The sequence below is a fragment of the Triticum dicoccoides genome, chromosome 4A (assembly GCF_002162155.2).
Source record: "Triticum dicoccoides isolate Atlit2015 ecotype Zavitan chromosome 4A, WEW_v2.0, whole genome shotgun sequence".
In the NCBI taxonomy this organism is placed as follows: Eukaryota; Viridiplantae; Streptophyta; class Magnoliopsida; order Poales; family Poaceae; genus Triticum; species Triticum dicoccoides.
The window spans coordinates 532,003,524-532,022,939 of record NC_041386.1 but is presented as its reverse complement, the minus strand read 5'-3'; the positions used below and the strand labels follow the sequence as shown (position 1 = coordinate 532,022,939).

At 49.4% G+C, this 19,416-nt stretch overlaps 1 protein-coding gene across 1 annotated transcript; it reads left to right on the top strand.

Annotated features, from left to right (window-relative positions):
- The first annotated feature begins 7,498 nt into the window (after positions 1–7,498).
- Positions 7,499–10,838, top strand: LOC119289065 (probable protein phosphatase 2C 74). Its single transcript, XM_037568496.1, has 4 exons — positions 7,499–8,112; positions 9,150–9,356; positions 9,820–9,990; positions 10,087–10,838. The coding sequence occupies exons 1-4, from the start codon at positions 7,570–7,572 to the stop codon at positions 10,423–10,425; spliced, it is 1,260 nt and encodes a 419-aa protein (XP_037424393.1). The 5' UTR covers positions 7,499–7,569; the 3' UTR covers positions 10,426–10,838.
- The last annotated feature ends 8,578 nt before the right edge of the window (positions 10,839–19,416 follow it).

Sequence of the window (19,416 nt, the reverse complement as noted above, 5' to 3'; positions counted from 1 at the left end):
GGTGCGTGGGACGCGGCGGACGAGGGTCGTACGCGGAGGAGAAAAGATAGGAGAAGGAGGACGGGGAGCATACCTGTGCCGCCATGGATCCTACTGGGCGCGGCCACCGTAGGAATACCTGCCGCCGATCTTCATCTAGAGCGCCGCCGGGGGTGGGGATGAGGACCGACGGTGGGATACAGGGGAGGGGCGTGGCGGAAACGGCAACCCGGCGAACTGGACCTGGTCGCTATTTGGCCGACGGCCCAATGTACCAGAGAACTTCGTTTCGGCTTCCAGAGTAGCGGCCCACAGGACAGACGGGCCAGTATTAGACAGATGCGGAACAGATTGGCTTTCAGACGAAATCCGACGGCCAAAAACTCCCAGATCAATAAAATGGACGGCCGAAAATCCAAATCACTATGAAGGCAGGGATTAGGTGCGGTTATACTGTCCTTAATATCTAGATAGGCATGCAAACAAACATCATCCACATCTGAGCAAAATTGAAGAACACATGGAAACTAAAGCAAAATGATTAGTACGAGTTTCTAGGTGTCGCAGACGTTTGCGAAAATGCGGACCTGTCTGCCTGCATCCCTCTGCCAGCGTCCAAATTTCCTCATTTCGACCCCAAATCGACGAAGCAGGGGAGTCTGACATGTCCAGGACACCGCGGCTTAGCATAGAACCACTCTGACCACACCACAAACCAACTTTTTTCTCCCTTCCCATTCTTTCTCCTCTCTCCGTTGCACAAACGGCAGAACAACCTAAGTGCCCTTCCTTGAAGCAGGGCTCCCGCGACTAGGCGACTACGGTTCCCCTCCCCTCCTCCCGCCACCGCCGGCCGCCGGCCCCGCGCCCCTCCTCCGCCCCCTTCCTCCCTTCCCTCTCCCCCGTCCAGACCTGCCTCGCGCTGCCTCCCCGGGAGGTGGCCGGGGCGGAGCTCGTGCCCCTCTTCCACGGGCCCCCTCCTCCCCCTTTTCCCCGGCGGCGGGCCTTCCTTTCCCGCGCGCGTGCTCCCTTCCCGGGGCAGGGAGGCGGCGGCGGTTGTAACACCCTCGATGCGACTATATCTCCCACGTGTCGAGGCACGATTTAGAGGCATAATCGCATTGAAGGCATATGTCGCAAGTTAGGCAATCTTCACAACATCCCATGTAATATAAATAATAAAGGGGAGATAACATAGTTGGCTTACACTCGCCACGTCAATCAAGTACATAAATAACATTACATCATCCAAACACTCATGGCCCGACTACGGCGCCAAAATAAAAGAGAACCCAACATGCGACAACGGTCCCGTTCACCCCCAACTGGGCACCACTACTGATCATCGGGAAAGGAAACATAATAACGTTGAGAGTCTTCGTCGAACTCCCACTTGAGCTCGTACGCGTCTCCTGAAGCGGAATCATCAGGCCCTGCATCTGGTGTAATAGTAATCTGTGAGCCACAGGGACTCAGCAATCTCGCACCCTCGCGATTAAGACTATTTAAGCTTATAGGTAAGGCAAGGTAAATATAGGTGGAGCTGCAGCAAGTGACTAGCATATATGGTGGCTAACTTATTCGCAAAAGAGAGCGAGAAGAGGAGGCAAAGCGCGAGCGAGAAACTAGAGAACAACCTGCGCAAACATTACTCCAACACCGTGTCCACTTCCCGGACTCCGCCGAGAAGAGGCCATCACGGTAACACACTCAGTTGATTCATTTTAATTAAGTTAAGGTTCAAGTTATCTACAACCGGACATTAACAAATTCCCATGTGCCCATAACTGCGGGCACGGCTTTCGAAAGTTCAAATCCCTGCAGGGGAGTCCCAACATAGCCCATGACAAGCTCTCACGGTCAACGAAGGAATAGACCTCCTACCAAGACGTTCCGATCAGACTCGGTATCTCGGTAATTCAAGACACTTCGACAGGTTAAAACAAGACCAGCAACACCGCCCGAATGTGCCGACAAATCCCGATAGGAGCTGCACATATCTCTTTCTCAGGGCACACTCAGATTGTCCTAGGTACGGGTAGGCCAGCCCAGAGTTGCCCCTGGTGGCCATCGGTAGCTGACAGGTGGACCAACACTCAGAGGAGCACTGACCCGGGGGGGGGGGTTAAAATAATGATGACCCTTGAGTCTGCAGAACCCAAGGGAAAGAAAAGGCTAGGTGGCAAATGGTAAAACCAAGGTTGGGCATTGCTGGAAAAGCTTTAATCAAGGCGAAATATCAAGGGGTTCCCATTATAACCCAACCGCGTAAGGAACGCAAAAATCCGGGAACATAACACCGATATGACGGAAACTAGGGCGGCAAGAGTGGAACAAAACACTAGGCGAGAGGCCGAGCCTTCCACCCTTTACCAAGTATATAGATGCATTAAGATAACATAGCAATATAATGATATCCCAATAAGTAAATAAATGTTCCAACAAGGAACGGCCTTCAATCTTCACCTGCAACTAGCAACGCTATAAGAAGGGCTAAGCAAAGCGATAACATAGCCAATCAACTGTTTGCTAGGACAAGGTGGGTTAGAGGTTTGACATGGCAAAATGGGAGGCTTGCAAGCAAGTGGTAGGCATCGTATCATTGGCATAGCAAAAGAGCGAGCAAACTAGCATAGCAAAGATAGTAGTGATTTCGAGGGTATGATCATCTTGCCTGCACAGTTGTCAGAGTTGACTGGATCCTCAAAAGCAAACTCAATGGGCTCCTCGTTAGCGAACTCGTCTCCCGGCTCTACTCAAACAAGAAAAACAAGCAACAAGGATACAATCAACCACGTGCAAGGATCAAGCGATATGATGCAATGATGATATGCTATGCGGGATGTGATGCGGGATGCAAAACGCAAGATATGACAGGAAATACATGAACCTGGCCTCAACTTGGAAATCCAAGGGAGCCACTGGAAAGATGAGATGAAATCGCTTGAAAACGATATAAAGAACGCCAGAATCGGAGTTACGGTTTGGAAATGGCAAGCGATTCAAAAATGACACCGGTCTGCGATTTACAACAAGTAGGCATCTAAATGCACTGAGATGAACATGCTACAGCACCCAAACATGACAACAAAATACATGGCAGGGATGCACACAAGATGCTTAACAAAAGTCTAGCACTGAGCTACGGCCAATTCATCCATTAACAGGTTCAAAAAAGCATGGAAAAAATGCATATGACAAACAGATCTCAGACTTAGTGAAATTAACACTTGTCTGGAATTTCAGATCAGGTAGCCCTCTTTGGAGCATGAAAACTACATGCTACAGGACTCATGGGCATAGCATGCACACATTAATCATGGCAAAAATGACAAAAGTGCTAAACGGAGTAGCAGATCTGACAATTAACTCAAGTAGCCCTCTTCTAACAGCATTTCGGGCATCAAGATGAGCTCAAATGAAAATGATGCAATGGAATGAAATGATGTACTCTCTGAGATGAACATTTTGATATGCTATATGCATGAATCAGAGCTACGGATGCAAAGTTACGGGGATACGAACATGTGCATATGGACTGAGAATATCAGGGACTTAGTAAAAAAACAACCCCAGATCTAGGGTTTGACCGGCGCGGAATCCGAGGCGGGGCCGGCGCGCACTGTTCATGCCGGAGTTCGTCGCCGACGTCACCGGAGTGGAGAGGAGAGGCCGGGCCGGGGCCGGCGGAGGCGGCGGCGGCGCGCCGGCCGGGAGGTGGCGGCGCGGCGGCTCGGGCCGCGGGGGCCCTCCTTGGGCCTGGCGGGCCGCGGCGGCGGGGACGGTGGCTGTGGCCACGTGGCGGCGCGGGAGAGGCTAGGTGCGGCGGAGTGGACGCGTCCGGTCCGTCCCGGACACGTCCGGCGGCGGCGGTGGATGGATCTAGGGTTAGGGGGAAGAGTGGAACCGCGAATTTAAAGGAGGAGGTCTATATATAGGCATAGAGGGAGCTAGGAGAGTCCAAATGAGGTGCGGTTTTCGGCCACGCGATCGTGATCGAACGATCTAGATGATGGAGCAGAGTTAGGTGGGTTTTGGGCCAAATTGGAGGGGTGTTGGGCTGCAACACATACGAGGCCTTTTCGGTCCCTCGGTTAACCGTTGGAGTATCAAATGAAGTCCAAATGATATGAAACTTGACAGGCGGTCTACCGGTAGTAAACCAAGGCCGCTTGGCAAGTCTCGGTCCAATTTAGAAATGTTTAATCCCCACACATGAAAGAAGGCTAGAAATGACCACCGGAGGAGAACGAAGCGCCGGAATGCAAAACAGACAACGGGAAAAATGCTCGAATGCCTGAGACGAGCACGTATGCAAATGCAATGCCCATGATGACATGATATGAGATGCATGACAACGATAACAACACACGGAGACAAAACCCGAACCCGAGGAAATAAATATAACTTAACGCCGGAAACGGCAAGAATTGGAGTACAAATAGGGAAAGTTATATCCGGGGTGTTACAGCGGTGCAGCTCGGCGTGGCTGCGGTCCGGCTGCCCTGTGGCGGCGGCCGGCGGCAGGCGTGGTGTCGGCGCCGCTCCTTGGCGGCGTGGTGGTGCTGGGTGGCCGTCGTCGCGACCCCGGCCCAGATCTGGGCCCGGAGGGCCCCATCTGGGTCCTAGCGGGCCGGCTCCCCGGCGTGGCCTCGTTGTCTGTGGCGCAGTGAGGAGGAGGAGCGGCTCGGATGTGGGGCATCGGCGCCGACGATGTGCCGGCAGCAGCGCGAAGACGAGAGCTTTACGGGCCCATGAGGGCTCGGCCGGGCCTGTGGGCCCACGGGCCTGGTGTGCTCCTGCTATTGCGTCCGGACAGCTACCGTCGCGGACAGTGGAGGTGGGGCCCTCCCGCGTGTTGACGATGCTGATGCCCTAGTCCCGGCTCTGATTCTTCGCCGCGCTGTCCTCACTTCGCGGTGCCGTGGTGAGACGGCGTGGGGACCTCATGTCCGCGTTGGCGTAGGGTAGTGGTTGGTCTGGTGACTGGATCCGGAGCTCCCGAGGTGCAGGTTGGGATCGGGGGAAACCCCTGTCGGCGTGTCCGACACCGGCGCGGTGATGCCTATGGGTGCCACCTGACCTTCTGGGAGGGCATCGGGGGCTACCCTTCCTCTCACCTCGTCGTGTACCGGGGGAAACCCTTGGCAGTAGCGTCTTCATCGTCGCGATCCTTCTTGGAGGTGTTGATAGGTGCCGGCGCTCCGGAAGTCTTGGAGCCTAGTGGTAGATCCTGGTGGGCGCAGTGGTCGCGAGGCTTCTTCGTTTTTGTTGATCCGCCGTTGTCGGCATTTGTTTCTTTGTTCTTTCTCTGTCGTTTCTTTTGGGCGTGTATGTGCTGCTTCCGCCCCAGCACCTATCCCTGTATGATTCGGTTGGTTGCTTTGTATGCAAAGCGGGGGAAACCCTTTTTCGGCAAATAGTTGAATTATCCGGACAAATTGTGGGTTTCCGCGGACGCCCGGACGCGTCCATGGACAAATAGGAAAGTTCATGCGATGTTTTGCGTTGGAGATGCCCTTACAACTATTTTTGTTCATTTGAATGTTAGAAGAGTGAGTTTGTACCAAAATAATTAATAGGATAGGAAAAATTCCTATGAATTGGTTTGTAGGAGTAGATTTCCATTTCTATGTAGGATAGGAACCAATCCTTTACATTTTAAAGAAAAAAACATTAACATAGACTCAATGAAAATATTCCTATCCCATGCGTCAAATGACATGTCTTTCTCTGTAAAAATTGAGATACATGGCATCCCATTTCTTATGATTTTCCTACTTCTATGAAATTCCTATCCTATAAACCAAAGAAAGCCTGAATAAAAGGACCAACATAAAAAAAATCCCTAAGGATTGCAATCCTCGAACAAGAGATTCAGTGGGGCTCGCCCCCCCCCCCGCTCCTAACCCTCGTCGCCGCCACCACCTCCCTCGCCCGATCCCGACCGGATTCGGCGAGCCTAGCCAACGCGCGACCAGATCCGGGTCCCCCCCGCTCTTCCCTCCCCCCCTTTCCGCCCTCGCGCTGCCTTCCCGGGAGGCGGCCAGGGCGGCCAGCGCGCCTGCTCCCTCGTCCTCCACCTCGCGTCGTCCCTCCCCGCCGCCGCCGGCGGGTGCCCCCGGCTCTGGCCCGGGTGGTGTCGGCGGCGGTGGGATCTTCTCTCCCCGCGCGTGCGTCCTCCCTGCCCGGGGCGGGGGGCGGCGGCGGTGTTGCTCGGCTAGGCGGCGGTCCGGCAACCCGGCGGCGGTGGCCGGCGACAGACGTGAGGGAGGCGCTGCTCCTTGGCGGCGAGGCAGCTTGGTTGTGCGGGGTGGCCGGCGGCGCGCCCCGGCCCAGATCTAAGCCCTGCGGGTCTCATCTGGGTCCGAGCGGGTCGGCTACCGGCGTGGCTTCGTTGTCTTCTGCGTGTTGCGGACGTGGAGCAGCTCAGACCCGGGCGGCGTCGCCGTCGGCGTGCTTGCTGCAGCGCGAAGGCGGGAGCTTTATGGGCCTTGGGTGGCCCGGCCGGGACTGTGGGCCCACGGGCCTAGTGTGCTCCTACTATTGCGTCCGGTCGGCTACCGTCGTTGATGGTGGAGGTTGAGCCCTCCCGTGTGCTGACGATGCTGCCGCCTCTGTCCCGGCTCCTCTTCTTCGGTGTGCAGACCTCTCTTCGTGGTGCCGTGGTGAGACGGCGTGAGAAGCTTCAAGACCAGCGTGGTGCATGATGGTTGTCGGTTTCGGTGGCGGGCTTCGGAGCGCCCAAGGTGAAGGTTGGGATCGGGAGAAATCCCTGTCGGCCTGGCCGACACCGACGCGGTGGCGCCTGAGGGTGCTGCCGGACCTTCCTGAAGGGCGTCCGGGGATACCCTTCTTCTCTCCTCGTCGCGTACCGGGGGAAACCCTTTGCAGCAGCGTCAGCATCGTCGCGTCCCTTCTTGGAGGTGTTGATTGGTACCGGCGCTTCAGAGTCTAGGAGCTTGGTGGGAGATCTCCGGTGGGCGCAATGGTCGCGGGGCTTCTTCGTGTTTTTGTCGATCCGTCGTTGTCGGCATTTGTTTCTTTTATATTTTCTCTCTCGTTTCTTTTGAGCGTGTCTGTGCTGCTTCCGTCCCAACACCTATCGTTGGCTGTATCGATTGGTTGTTTTGTAATACAAAGCGGGGAAACCCTTTTCCATAGGATTGCAATTCTCTGAAAATCCTATAGAATTCCTTTGAAGCAAATGAGCCCTCATCTTGTAAATTAAGCGAGCAATTGCCGGAGCTGTCAAATCTCCGGGGGGCTCGCTCGGCTCCTCACTAGTCAACAACTGGATGCGCCATTGGGATCACGTAAAACCAGGCCGGAATTGTATTAAACCGCATGTGGCAGGCCAGCCTAGCCAAGGTGATTTGGTCACTCCATTGACCGGTCAGCATCAAGGACCCCTTCTCTTCTCTTTGCCCCTCCTCCTCGTCACCCTCTCTCTCCCATGTTGTATATATAAAAACCTAACTCCGGCCAGCTAGTGGCAGCCTCTCATCGATCTCCTCCCAGAATTAGCCATCGCTAGCTGGTCCGTCCAACTGCCTCTGCCGCCTCCGTCCGTTTCCCACCCTGCCGGCGATGCTGTTGTACACCGTCCAGTTCCTCTGCTCCGTGGTCGCTGCCTTCGCCCGCCTCGCCCGCGCCCTCCGCAAGGCCATGGCATCCGTCCTCTGCTCCCCGCCGGTCTCCCTGCCCGCCACGACCTCCCCTGCGTCGTCCGCGCCGCTCTCCATGCGGAGGAAGGCGCACCCGGCTCTCAGCGTCGCCGTAGGGGACGCGCTGCGTGAGCGTGACCAGAGGGAGGCCAGGGAGCAGCTGCTGATTGCGCCGGCGGTGGACGCCTTTGCGGCGTGCAACGGCGGCGGTGGCGCCGCGCAGCAGGTCGAGCCCGCGAAGAAGGCGGCGCGGGGGGCGAGGAAGAGGCCGTCGATGCTGGTCATACCCGTCGCCCCTGAGGCCGTCGAGGTGGCGGCTGGCTGGGGGACCGTTGTGGCCGAGAAGGAGGCCGAGGTGGAGGTGGAGGGGGAAGGGTTTTGGCTGGCGAGCAGGAGAGGGGCCAGGCATGCAATGGAGGATGCATATGGTGTGATCGCTCAGAAACTTGGAGCAGATTCCCAGCTGGTAAAATTCTTTTCTCATTGATCGATATCTTCTCTTCAGACTTCGGGTGAATCATCATCATGCCTACATTTTTCCTTGAAAAATATATACTAGCAAAACCGATTTTAATTCCCATGTCCTTCGTGTCATCTACTCATCTCTAAATGACGATTTTCAAATGTATCCTAAACTATATATGGTCTTAGCTTGCCTTTGTCCCTTATTATTTGGGGGCTCACAAAGTCTCCTAAATTAGTACTGTATCATAGTAAGGCGGTGCACTTTAACATGAGCTGAGTTTTGGAAGGACAAAATCTCTTTTGAAAGTTTTTCAAAATCCGATAAATATCGTATATGCTAGTTATGGCCTCAATTATATGGATGTACTTAATATTTTTTTAAGAAAATACAACCATTCTTTTTTTTGCGAAATAAATTAAGAAAATACGACCATTCATGGCTAGTATACAAAGTTAAATAGTTATTCTATATCTCCGGCAACGAGAAATAACTATTTGTAAGTCACCTATGAGAACTCATACTTTAGGGCACTTGCATGTAGAAAAACAGATGAGATAACAGTGATCTATTGGCTATCTAACTAAATATTTCTAAGATTGAGCCATGGGTCACCCCAACGTTTTCATATGATCATTTAGCGTGAAAAAGTAGCCCATTGGTTGTTTGATTTTCATAGATCATGCATGGTTAGTTATGCTTGTTTACGAAAATTTGTGTACTCACCGCAACATACATATGCTTGTTTTTTTTCAGAAATTTAAAATAAAATACACAATTTGTCCTTCATAAAAACTGTCTAAGGGGTAAAGTTCCTCAAAATATGAACTTTTTCCAGGAATAATTTGATCGTTTTTACGGGTGCAAGCAGTATAGGGGGGCGTTGACTTATGCATGTGCTGAACGTGCCACTAATTATGATTTGGAATAAGTGCCCTTATCTTGTTGAACTGACTCGGTCAGGGCACACATGACCTAGGCAATAAAGATGTACGCGCGCCGCCCAACAAGGGAATAACAAAATGCTTTCGCATTTGCAGGCATTCTACGGTGTGTACGACGGACACGGCGGCCGCGCAGCGGTGGACTTCGTCTCCGACCACCTCGGCAAGAACGTGGTCGCTGCTGTGCTGGCCACGACGACGGAGGAGGCGCAGGGAACAGAACCGTCGTCGTGGTCGACGGATGCTGTCACGGCGGCCATCAGAGCCGCCTACTTGGCCACCGACAGCGAGCTCGTGAAGCAGGTGTGTACTTTTGTTTTTACCAGGTCTCTTCCGGCCGAGTTGAACGCGTCAACACATGCAGACTCCTCCTGTTTGTGCGATGCGTGTTGCATGCCGACAATGGCGATCGATGTCCACTACTACTCCATTAGGGTTTGTCCGTTGCTATGATTGCGACAGAGAAAGATGCTGGCTTAGATTGTACGAGTGCTCCCTTCGCCGTGTCCCAGGTGCCCAGGTGTCGCCTCTGGTGACTGGCGATTGCTACGTTTGACAGCTATGTTAATGTTACCAATGTTTTCAGTTCAGAGTTCAAATCCGTTTGACGCTGAAAGTAAGGGTCAAAGTGTCTGAATTTGGGGTTAAAATGGAACTTGTAACTAGGAACAACTGGGAGGACAAAAACGTATCTTCTTTTTTCTAGTAGAAATGTTAATGATGAGCTGCAGGGATTTAACTCTTTGTTTGTCCCTCGTGAACGCAGGGCCTGAGAGGTGGCTCATGTGCCGCAACGGCGCTGGTCAAGGACGGCGACATCTACGTGGCGAACCTCGGCGACTGCCGCGCCGTCATGTGCCGCGGCGGTGTGGCGACTGCCGTGACCTCCGACCACACCGCCGCGAGGGAGGACGAGAGGTCCCGCATCGAGAACTCGGTACGCAAATGTGCACATATATATTCATGCATGCACGCAACGTCACACCGATCATAGAGAAGAAAGGCAGCTGATTGACAGCCAAAATTCGTTCAGGGTGGCTACGTGAGCTGCGGCAGCAACGGCGTGTGGAGGGTGCAGGACTGCCTGGCCGTGTCGCGGGCGTTCGGCGACGCCGACCTCAAGCGCTGGGTGATCCCAGAGCCGGAGATCCGGAGGCTTCCCCTCACCGCCGGCTGCGAGTTCCTCGTCCTCGCCTCCGACGGCCTCTGGAACAAGGTGTCCAACCAGGAGGCGGTGGACGCCGTCTCCAGGAGCCGCGCCGGCCGGGACTCCACGGGGTGCTTCAAGGAGCTCGTGGACATGGCGCGGTGTAGAGGGAGCAGGGATGACATCACCGTCATGGTGGTCGACCTCAAGAGGTTCACGATATAATAGCATGACGAATGAACCAGACGGAGAGGATACATACTCGCAACATTTTTGGGAACAAGGGCAGAGCTCTGCAAATCGTCGAGGAAGAACGTGAGCACCCGTGCGGATAATTAGCATTTTTAGGAACTGAATCCTGGTGAGCGAGGACAATAATCCTGCTGACCGGCCTCAGATCTTTGGGGCAGAGTATGCAGAGAAGGGTGTCACGAAGTAGTTTGGACTAACAAATCAAAGCTGACGAGGGAGAGATGAAGACGGAGATGGTCAACTGTAGAGAGCTCCTAAATTTATCACCTGTACATATGCACATGTTTGTTTTTTCGTTTAAGGGCAATTTTATATCTCCAATGTCTTTTTTGTCCCTGTATATGTATGTATATCACCCGCATGCTTGTACTAAAACAAAATCGATTGTGTGGACACACTGCAACTGCAGAAGATTTCGAGTAACTTTTTTGGGATTTCTAGTTCCGTGCCTTCTTCGTTTAGTTCTTCTCAGTTTTGCCCACGCTCTATGGCAGTTCTCACGTTTCCCTTCACCGTACGACTCACCCTCGCAAAAGCCCAAACATGGTTTCTGACGCGTGGGACACCCCTGTCAACGGCTGTCCTCTTGTAGATGATGGGCGCATATACTGACTTGTGGGACACCTCTGTCAGCGGTTGCGCGCTCGTAGATGGTGGGCGCGTATTCTGACTTCTAGGACACCTCTGTCAGTGGCTGCACGGTCGTAGGTGGTGGTCACAGTTATTGGCGCGTGGGACACCTTTGTCAGTGGCTTCACGGTCATATGTGATGGGCGCAGTCACTGGCTTGTGGGACACCTTTGTTAGTGGAGGCGCCAATCCGAAAAAGAGGTGGTTTATTAAGCCAGGATGAGAACTCGAACCCAAGACTAGACGCTCAAAGAGAGGCGCAAGAGCCAATCGACCAAGTATGTGTACATGACTTTCGAATCAGTCGTCACCATTTTATGCACTAAACGAAGTGAAGCATAAAACAAACCGTTTACTCACTATATGCAGTATACCATTGGGGTGTTAATAGTTTTGTTCAAGCCATTTGGTGTGACGGATGCACTTTAGTCAACCAAATTAGTTTAGTACTAAATATTGGTTTGGTGAATGAACTTGGGACAAGCAAAGTAACAAAAGTAGGCCACAGAAATTAGATTAGTCCTCAATAATCATTTGTTTGTGAAGGAAGAGCCTCAAATAATTTTGAATTTTGTTTCATTTTATTTTTCATCAAAAGCAGGCCACATTGTGGACAATGTTTCATCGGAATTTACATTTTTTTGTAATAAAAAATCAATTTTCTAATTTCCAAGCCCTAGAAATGACATTTGTTTGTAAAGGAAGTGCCTCAAATAATTTAGAAAATTGTTTCATTTCATTTTTTCATCAAAAGCATGCCACATTGGATGGGCACCGACCAGGTTTCAGCAATTTTAGAGTAATATTGCTATATTCCATGCATTTAGTTGAGTTTTATTGAATTATCAGAAAAGGCCCAAATTTGCACTACAAGTGTGATGTAGATTGCTCCTGAAATTCTTGAAAAATCATTTTATGGTACAATATTGGCGGTGGATGAACCTGGGACAAGGCAAGTAGGAATTCAAAACCATCTTGTATGAATGGTCAACACTACAAGTTTGCCACCAGTTTGAGAAAAAACAAACAAAATGAAAATGGCTCGAAAATTCAAATGCCTTTGCACTGAGCCATCTTATGTGCACTAGTTTGTGGGAAAAATATTAAACTGCAATACAACAAGTCTGGAAAAAAACTTCAGAAAATGGACTATATTTGGATTGGACTTGTGTGGATTTTTAAGGCATATGCACATGGAAATGGCCACATACATGGCAAAATCCATGATAACATGCCCAAATTTGGCACAACTATTGGTGTTATCATTATGGACAATGTTTCATAGGAATTTGCAATTATTTTGTAATAAAAAATGAAATTTCCAATTTCCAAGCTTAGGAAATGACATTTGTTTGCAAAGGAAGTACTTCAAATAATTTAGAAATCTATTCCATTTCATTTCTCATCAAAAACATGCTACATTGGATGACCATTGACCGGGTTTCACCAATTTCAGTGCAATATTGCTATATTTCATGCATTTAGTTGAGTTTTAGTGAATTATTAGAAAAGGCCCAAATTTGCACTACAAGTGTGATGTAGATTGCTCCTGAAATTTTTGAAAAATCATTTTATGGTACAATATTGGTGGTCGATGAACTTGGGACAAGCCAAGTAGGAATTCCAAACCATTTTGTATGAATGGTCAGCACTGCAAGTTTGACTCCAGTTTGAAAAAAACAAAGAAAATGAAAAAGGCTCAAAAATTCAAATGCCTTTGCACTAAGCCATCTTATGTGCACTAGTTTATGGGAAAAACATTAAATTTGCAATGCAACAATTCTGGAAAAAATCTTCACAAAATTGACTATACAGATTGGACTTGTGTGGATTTTCAAGGCATATGCATATGGAAATTGCCACATACATGGAAAATCCATGATAACATGCCCAAATTTGGCACAACTACTGGTGTTACCATTCTGGACAATGTTTAATAGGAATTTGTAATTATTTTGTAATAAAAATAAATTCTCCAATTTCCAAGCCCTGGAAATGACATTTGTTTATGAAGGAAGTGCCTCAAATAATTTAGAAATTTGTTCCATTTCATTTTTCATCACAATCAGGCCACATTGGATGGCCATTGACCAGGTTTCAACAATTTCAGATTAATATTGCTATATTCCATGAATTTAGTTGAATTTTAGTGAATTATCAGAAAAGGCCCAAATTTGCACTACAAGTGTGATGTAGATTGCTCCTGATTTTTTTGGAAAATCATTTTATGGTACAATATTGGTGATGGATGAACTTGGGACAAGGAAAGTGGGAATTCCAAGCCGTTTTGTACAAATGGTCAACATTGCGAGTTTGACCCCGATTTGAAAAAAAAAGAAAATGAAAAAGGCTCAAAAATTCAAATGCCTTTGCACTGAGCCATCTTATGTGCACTAGTTTATGGGAAAAAATATTAAACTTGCAATACAACAAGTCTGGAAAAAATCTTCACAAAATTGAGACTTTTCAATTGAAAACGCCCATTTTTTTGCATCTTCATGAAATTTGGGTGACCACTAGTCACACACAAGCAAACAGGGCATAAATTGGACATTCAAACATGCATAGATACAAACATTCAAATTGGACATTCAAACAACACAAATTTCATTTAAAGTTTAAAATTTGTACAAACATCCTAAACAAAGCTACTGATCATTGTCGTCCATGTCAGAGCCGCTGCTGCCGCTGAAGTAGTCCTCGTCGTCATCGTTGTCCTTCTTCTCGTCCTTGTCGTCGTTGTCATCACTCACAAGGTCAATGGTGACGTGAGACACCGAGGCCACGACTGCGTGTCGCAGCCCCAACGAGTCCACTGGGTCATTAGGGTGGCGTTGCGGCGCCTTTGTCGATTCGCGCAGCACCAAAAGTAGCCCCAACAGGTCTACAGGGCCGCCGGATTCACTGTCCACCGCCCCCCTATACTCCGCTAGCAGCGGCGGCTCCAGCTCCGACTTGGAAACACGCAGGGGGCCGCGCAAGCTCGTCTTGGGATCAGGCTTGGGCATGCGCATGGGCCCGCGCGACCTCGTCCCTAGCTCCGGCTTGGGCATGAGCAGGAGGCCGCGCAAGCTCGTCCCTAGCGTCGCTAGCTCCGGCTTGGGCACGCGAAGGCCCCTGCTGCTGCTGGCACCGGCACTGCCTCCTCCGGTTGTGGGTGTGGCCCCCGTCGTGGATCGAGCGGTGGCCCACGACTATGAAACCCAGTCGCCTGTTTGCAGACCGAGCTGGACGCGGCACATGGCCATGACATCGGGGAAGGCACACCCTTCCTAGAAGGCGTACCTCTCGTCGATGTTGTGCTGCGATGGCGATGGGTACCAGCCATCGAAGTGCTGGATGCGGCCCCCGTTCTCCTCCACCGGGATCTCTGGCCACCGCTGGCTGCCGAGCGTGTAGCGCTGCTTCGACCACTCCACCAGCGGCAGGCTTTGCCGAAAGTTATGTATCGCGCGTGACATGGCCGGCGTGCCGACGGTGGGGACATGCTCCACCAGGAGCCCCCTAGCGCTCAGGTGCCATCTGGCTGGGAGGCGTGTGTCCAGCGACACCATGACGCCACAGCGGGCGAGGAGCAACGCTTCTTCGATCCGGAGGGCGCGTGGCAGGCCGGGAATGACATACGCACAACGTCCATTCTGCCTGGACATTGTTGCGGCTGCTGGAAGGGGAGGCGGCCAGGGTTTGGTGGAGGTGGCTAGGGTTTGCTAGAGGTGCACGGTGGTGAAGGCTGTGGGGCGGCAAGGAGAGGGGATTGGAACAAGAGTGGGTGCACGCCGGTGCGCCCCCGCGCGGCTATAAAATGCATTAATAGATGCCTGCCGGGAATGCCAGCGACACAGCTCCTTGCATGGGAAACCACGCCGTGCATACTGCCCGTGTGTGAAAGCACCGACGTAACCGTGATGTAACTACTCATGTATGTGGATGCACGCACACCGCTGATTGTGAGAGCGCCACCTAGCATGGTGTGCCCCACTTGTCAGTAACAGCGTAGGCTAACAGTCAACTACCTTGACCAACGACAAACCCCCGTTTGGGCATTGGTGAGGGTGGGTGCGCGGTGGAGGGGATGAGTGAGCAAAATAAGTGTGCTTGGGCAAAACTAAGGAGGACTAAGCGAAGAGGGGCATAGAAATAGAAAACCCAATTTTTTTTTTTTGCTTTGAGTTGGGAAGATCTAGAGTAATTAATAGCCAGCATACTCCCCAACTAGACACTATTTGTGAGGCATTCAAAATTTGAAAATACTCCAAAAGTATTATTTACCACGGCCATAGGGGGATATTTGCATGACATGTGCTTGTGGCGTAAGTTTCACTTTTCAAATTGTTCTTCTTTATGCATAAAAAAATTGTTCTTCTTTCACTGTAACCATGGTGGAACTTAGACCAACCTGAACATTTCATATCAAAAGTTCAAAAGTATTGTAGAAAGTTTCATGGTGAGTAAGGGCATGGCCAATGCATAGCCCTAGGGTGATGCCTCGCAGGCCATATAGGATTGGATATCGGGAAAAAATAGGTTCAGATGGTGTAGCGGGATTCTCGGTAGGAGGCTGGTGCTTGGGAAGAAAAAGTGTGGTCCGGTGCATAAAGCTGAAAATTTTAGAGTGGAGAGTAGGGATGCATATGTAGTGAGAGTCTATTTTATATTATTTGATGAGGCCCACTAGTAGTAGCTTGCGCTGGGGAGAAAAAATCAATATAGATGCCTCAAGCAACTTTTTATCATGGGGCATCTGTATCCATATGCCACCATTGTACATGCCCTAAGGGGGTGAGGAAGAAGAGGATCACAAAGGAGATCTACGGTCACTCAAAAGTGTTCCTGAAGAAAAGAGATACAGACTGAGCCTGTCCCTTATTACACCGGAGAAACATTTGTGTCACAGCGTTCCTGAAGGCGGAGAGTGAAGGAAATATGCCCTAGAGGAAATAATAAAGTTATTATTTATTTCCTTATTTCATGATAAATTTTTATTATTCATGCTAAAATTGTATTAACCGGAAACATAATACATGTGTGAATACATAGACAAACAGAGTGTCACTAGTATGCATCTACTTGACTAGCTCGTTGATCAAAGATGGTTAAGTTTCCTAACCATAGACATGAGTTGTCATTTGATTAACGGGATCACATCATTAGGAGAATGATGTGATTGACTTGACCCATTCCGTTAGCTTAGCACTTGATCGTTTAGTTTGTTGCTATTGCTTTCTTCATGACTTATACATGTTCCTATGACTATGAGATTATGCAACTTCTGTTTACCGGAGGAACACTTTGTGTGCCACCAAACGTCACAACGTAACTGGGTGATTATAAAGGTGCTCTACAGGTGTCTCCGAAGGTACTTGTTGGGTTGGCGTATTTCGAGATTAGGATTTGTCACTCTGATTATCGGAGAGGTATCTCTAGGCCCACTCGGTAATGCACATCACTATAAGCCTTGTAAGCATTGCAACTAATGAGTTAGTTGCGGGATGATGTATTACGGAACGAGTAAAGAGACTTGCCGGTAACGAGATTGAACTAGGTATTGAGAACCGACGATCGAATCTCGGGCAAGTAACATACCGATGACAAAGGGAACATCGTATGTTGTTATGCGGTCTGACCGATAAAGATCTTCGTAGAATATGTAGAAGCCAATATGGGCATCTAGGTCCCGCTATTGGTTATTGACCAGAGAGGTGTCTCGGTCATGTCTACATAGTTCTCGAACCTGTAGGGTCCGCACGCTTAACGTTCATTGACGATATAGTACTATGAGTTATGTATGTTGGTGACCGAATGTTGTTCGGAGTTCCGGATAAGATCACGGACATGATGAGGAACTCCGGAATGGTCCAGAGATAAAGATTGATATATGGGATAATAGTGTTTGGACTCTGGAAGGGTTCCGGAATTCACCGGAAGGGGTTCCGGATGTTTCCCGAAATGTTTGGGTACGAGAACACTTTATTTGGGCCAAAGGGGAAAGCCCACAAGGTTTTTGGAAAGCGCAAAAGGAAGTTTTGCGGAGTCCAGGGGGCAGACGCCGGGAACTCCGGCGTCTGGCCCTGGAGTCCGAGAAGGACTCTTGCCTTTCAGGTGAAACCGACTTTGTGGAGGATTTTACTTCAAGTTTCGACCCCAGGGCTCAACATATAAATAGAGGGGGTAGGGCTAGCACCCAAGACACATCAAGAAACACCAAGCCGTGTGCCGGCTACCCCATCCCCTCTAGTTTATCCTCCGTCATAGTTTTTGTAGTGCTTAGGCGAAGCCCTGTGGAGATTGTTCTTCACCAACACCGTCACCACGCCGTCGTGCTGCCGGAACTCATCTACTACTTCGCCCCTCTTGCTGGATCGAGAAGGTGAGGACGACACCGAGCCGAACGTGTGCATAACTCGGAGGTGCCGTGCTTTTAGTACTTGGATCGGTTGGATCATGAAGACGTACGACTACATCAACCGCGTTGATATAACGCTTCCGCAAACGGTCTATGAGGGTACGTAGACAACACTCTCCCCTCTCGTTGCTATGCATCACCATGATCCTGCGTGTGCGTAGGATTTTTTTTGAAATTACTATGTTCCCCAACAGTGGCATCAGAGCCAGGTTTTATGCGTTGATGTTATATGCACGAGTAGAACACAAGTGAGTTGTGGGCGATGCAAGTCATACTGCTTACCAGCATGTCATACTTTGGTTCAGCGGTATTGTTGGATGAAGCGGCCCGGACCGACATTACGCGTACGCTTACACGAGACTGGTTCTACCGATGTGCTTTGCACACAGGTGGCTGGCGGGTGTCAGTTTCTCCAACTTTAGTTGAACCGAGTGTGGCTACGCCCGGTCCTTGAGAAGGTTAAAACAACAATAACTTGACGAACTATCATTGTGGTTTTGATGCGTAGGTAAGAACGGTTCTTGCTCAGCCCGTAGCAACCACGTAAAACTTGTAACAACAAAGTAGAGGACGTCTAACTTGTTTTTACAGGGCATGTTGTGATGTGATATGGTCAAGACGTGATGAGATATAAGTTGTTGTATAAGATGATCATGTTTTATCGAAGTTATCGGCAACTGGAATAAGCCTTATGGTTGTCTCTTTACTTCATAAGATGCAAGCACCAAATAATTTGTTTACTTTATCGCTATGCGATAGCAATAGTTGCAAGAGCAATAGTTGGCGAGACGACCATGTGACGACACATTGATATAGATCAAGATGATGGAGATCATGGTGTCATGCCGGTAACGATGGAAATCATGACGATGCTTTGGAGATGGAGATCAAAGGCACAAGATGATGATGGCCATATCATATCACATATTTTGATTGCATGTGATGTTTATATTTTATACATCTTATTTTCCTTAGTTCGACGGTAGCTTTATAAGATGATATCTCACTAATTATCAAGGTACAAGCGTTCTCCCTAAGTATGCACCGTTGCGGAAGTTCTTCGTGCTGAGACACCACGTGATGATCGGGTGTGATAGGCTCTACGTTCAAATACAACGGGTGCAAAACAGTTGCACACGCAGAATACTCAGGTTAAACTTGACGAGCCTAGCATATAACATATATGGCCTCGGAACACTGAGACCGAAAGGTCGAGCGTGAATCATATAGTAGATATGATCAACATAGTGATGTTCACCATTGAAACTACTCCATCTCACGTGATGATCGGACATGGTTTAGTTGATATGGATCACGTGATCACTTAGAGGATTAGAGGGATGTCTATCTAAGTGGGAGTTCTTAAGTAATATGATTAATTGAACTTAAATTTATCATGAACTTAGTCCTGGTAGTATTAGCATATCTATGTTGTAGATCAATAGCTCGCGTTTAGCTCCCCTGTTTTATTTTTGATATGTTCCTAGAGAAAACTAAGTTGAAAGATGTTAGTAGCAATGATGCGGATTGGATCCGTGATCTGAGGTTTATCCTCAGTGCTGCACAGAAGAATTATGTCCTTGATGCACCGCTAGGTGACAAACCTATTGCAAGAGCAGATGTTATGAACGTTTGGCTAGCTCAATATGATGACTACTTGATAGTTTAGTGCACCATGCTTAAACGGCTTAGAATCGGGACTTCAAAGACGTTTTGAACGTCATGGATCATATGAGATGTTCTAGGAGTTGAAGTTAATATTTCAAGCAAATACCCGAATTGAGAGATATGAAGTCTCCAACAAGTTCTATAGCTAAAAGATGGAGGAGAATATCTCAAGCAGTGAGCATGTGCTCAGATTGTCTGGGTACTACAATCGCTTGAATCAAATGGGAGTTAATCTTCCAGATAAAATAGTGATTGACAGAATT

Excerpts from the sequence above, each read along its gene's own strand:
- LOC119289065 (XM_037568496.1), top strand. The coding sequence starts at position 7,570 with ATGCTGTTGTACACCGTCCAGTTCCTCTGCTCCGTGGTCGCTGCCTTC. Across the intron at positions 8,113-9,149 it reads TTGGAGCAGATTCCCAGCTG|GCATTCTACGGTGTGTACGA; the intron begins GTAAAATTCTTT and ends TCGCATTTGCAG. Across the intron at positions 9,991-10,086 it reads GGTCCCGCATCGAGAACTCG|GGTGGCTACGTGAGCTGCGG; the intron begins GTACGCAAATGT and ends AAATTCGTTCAG.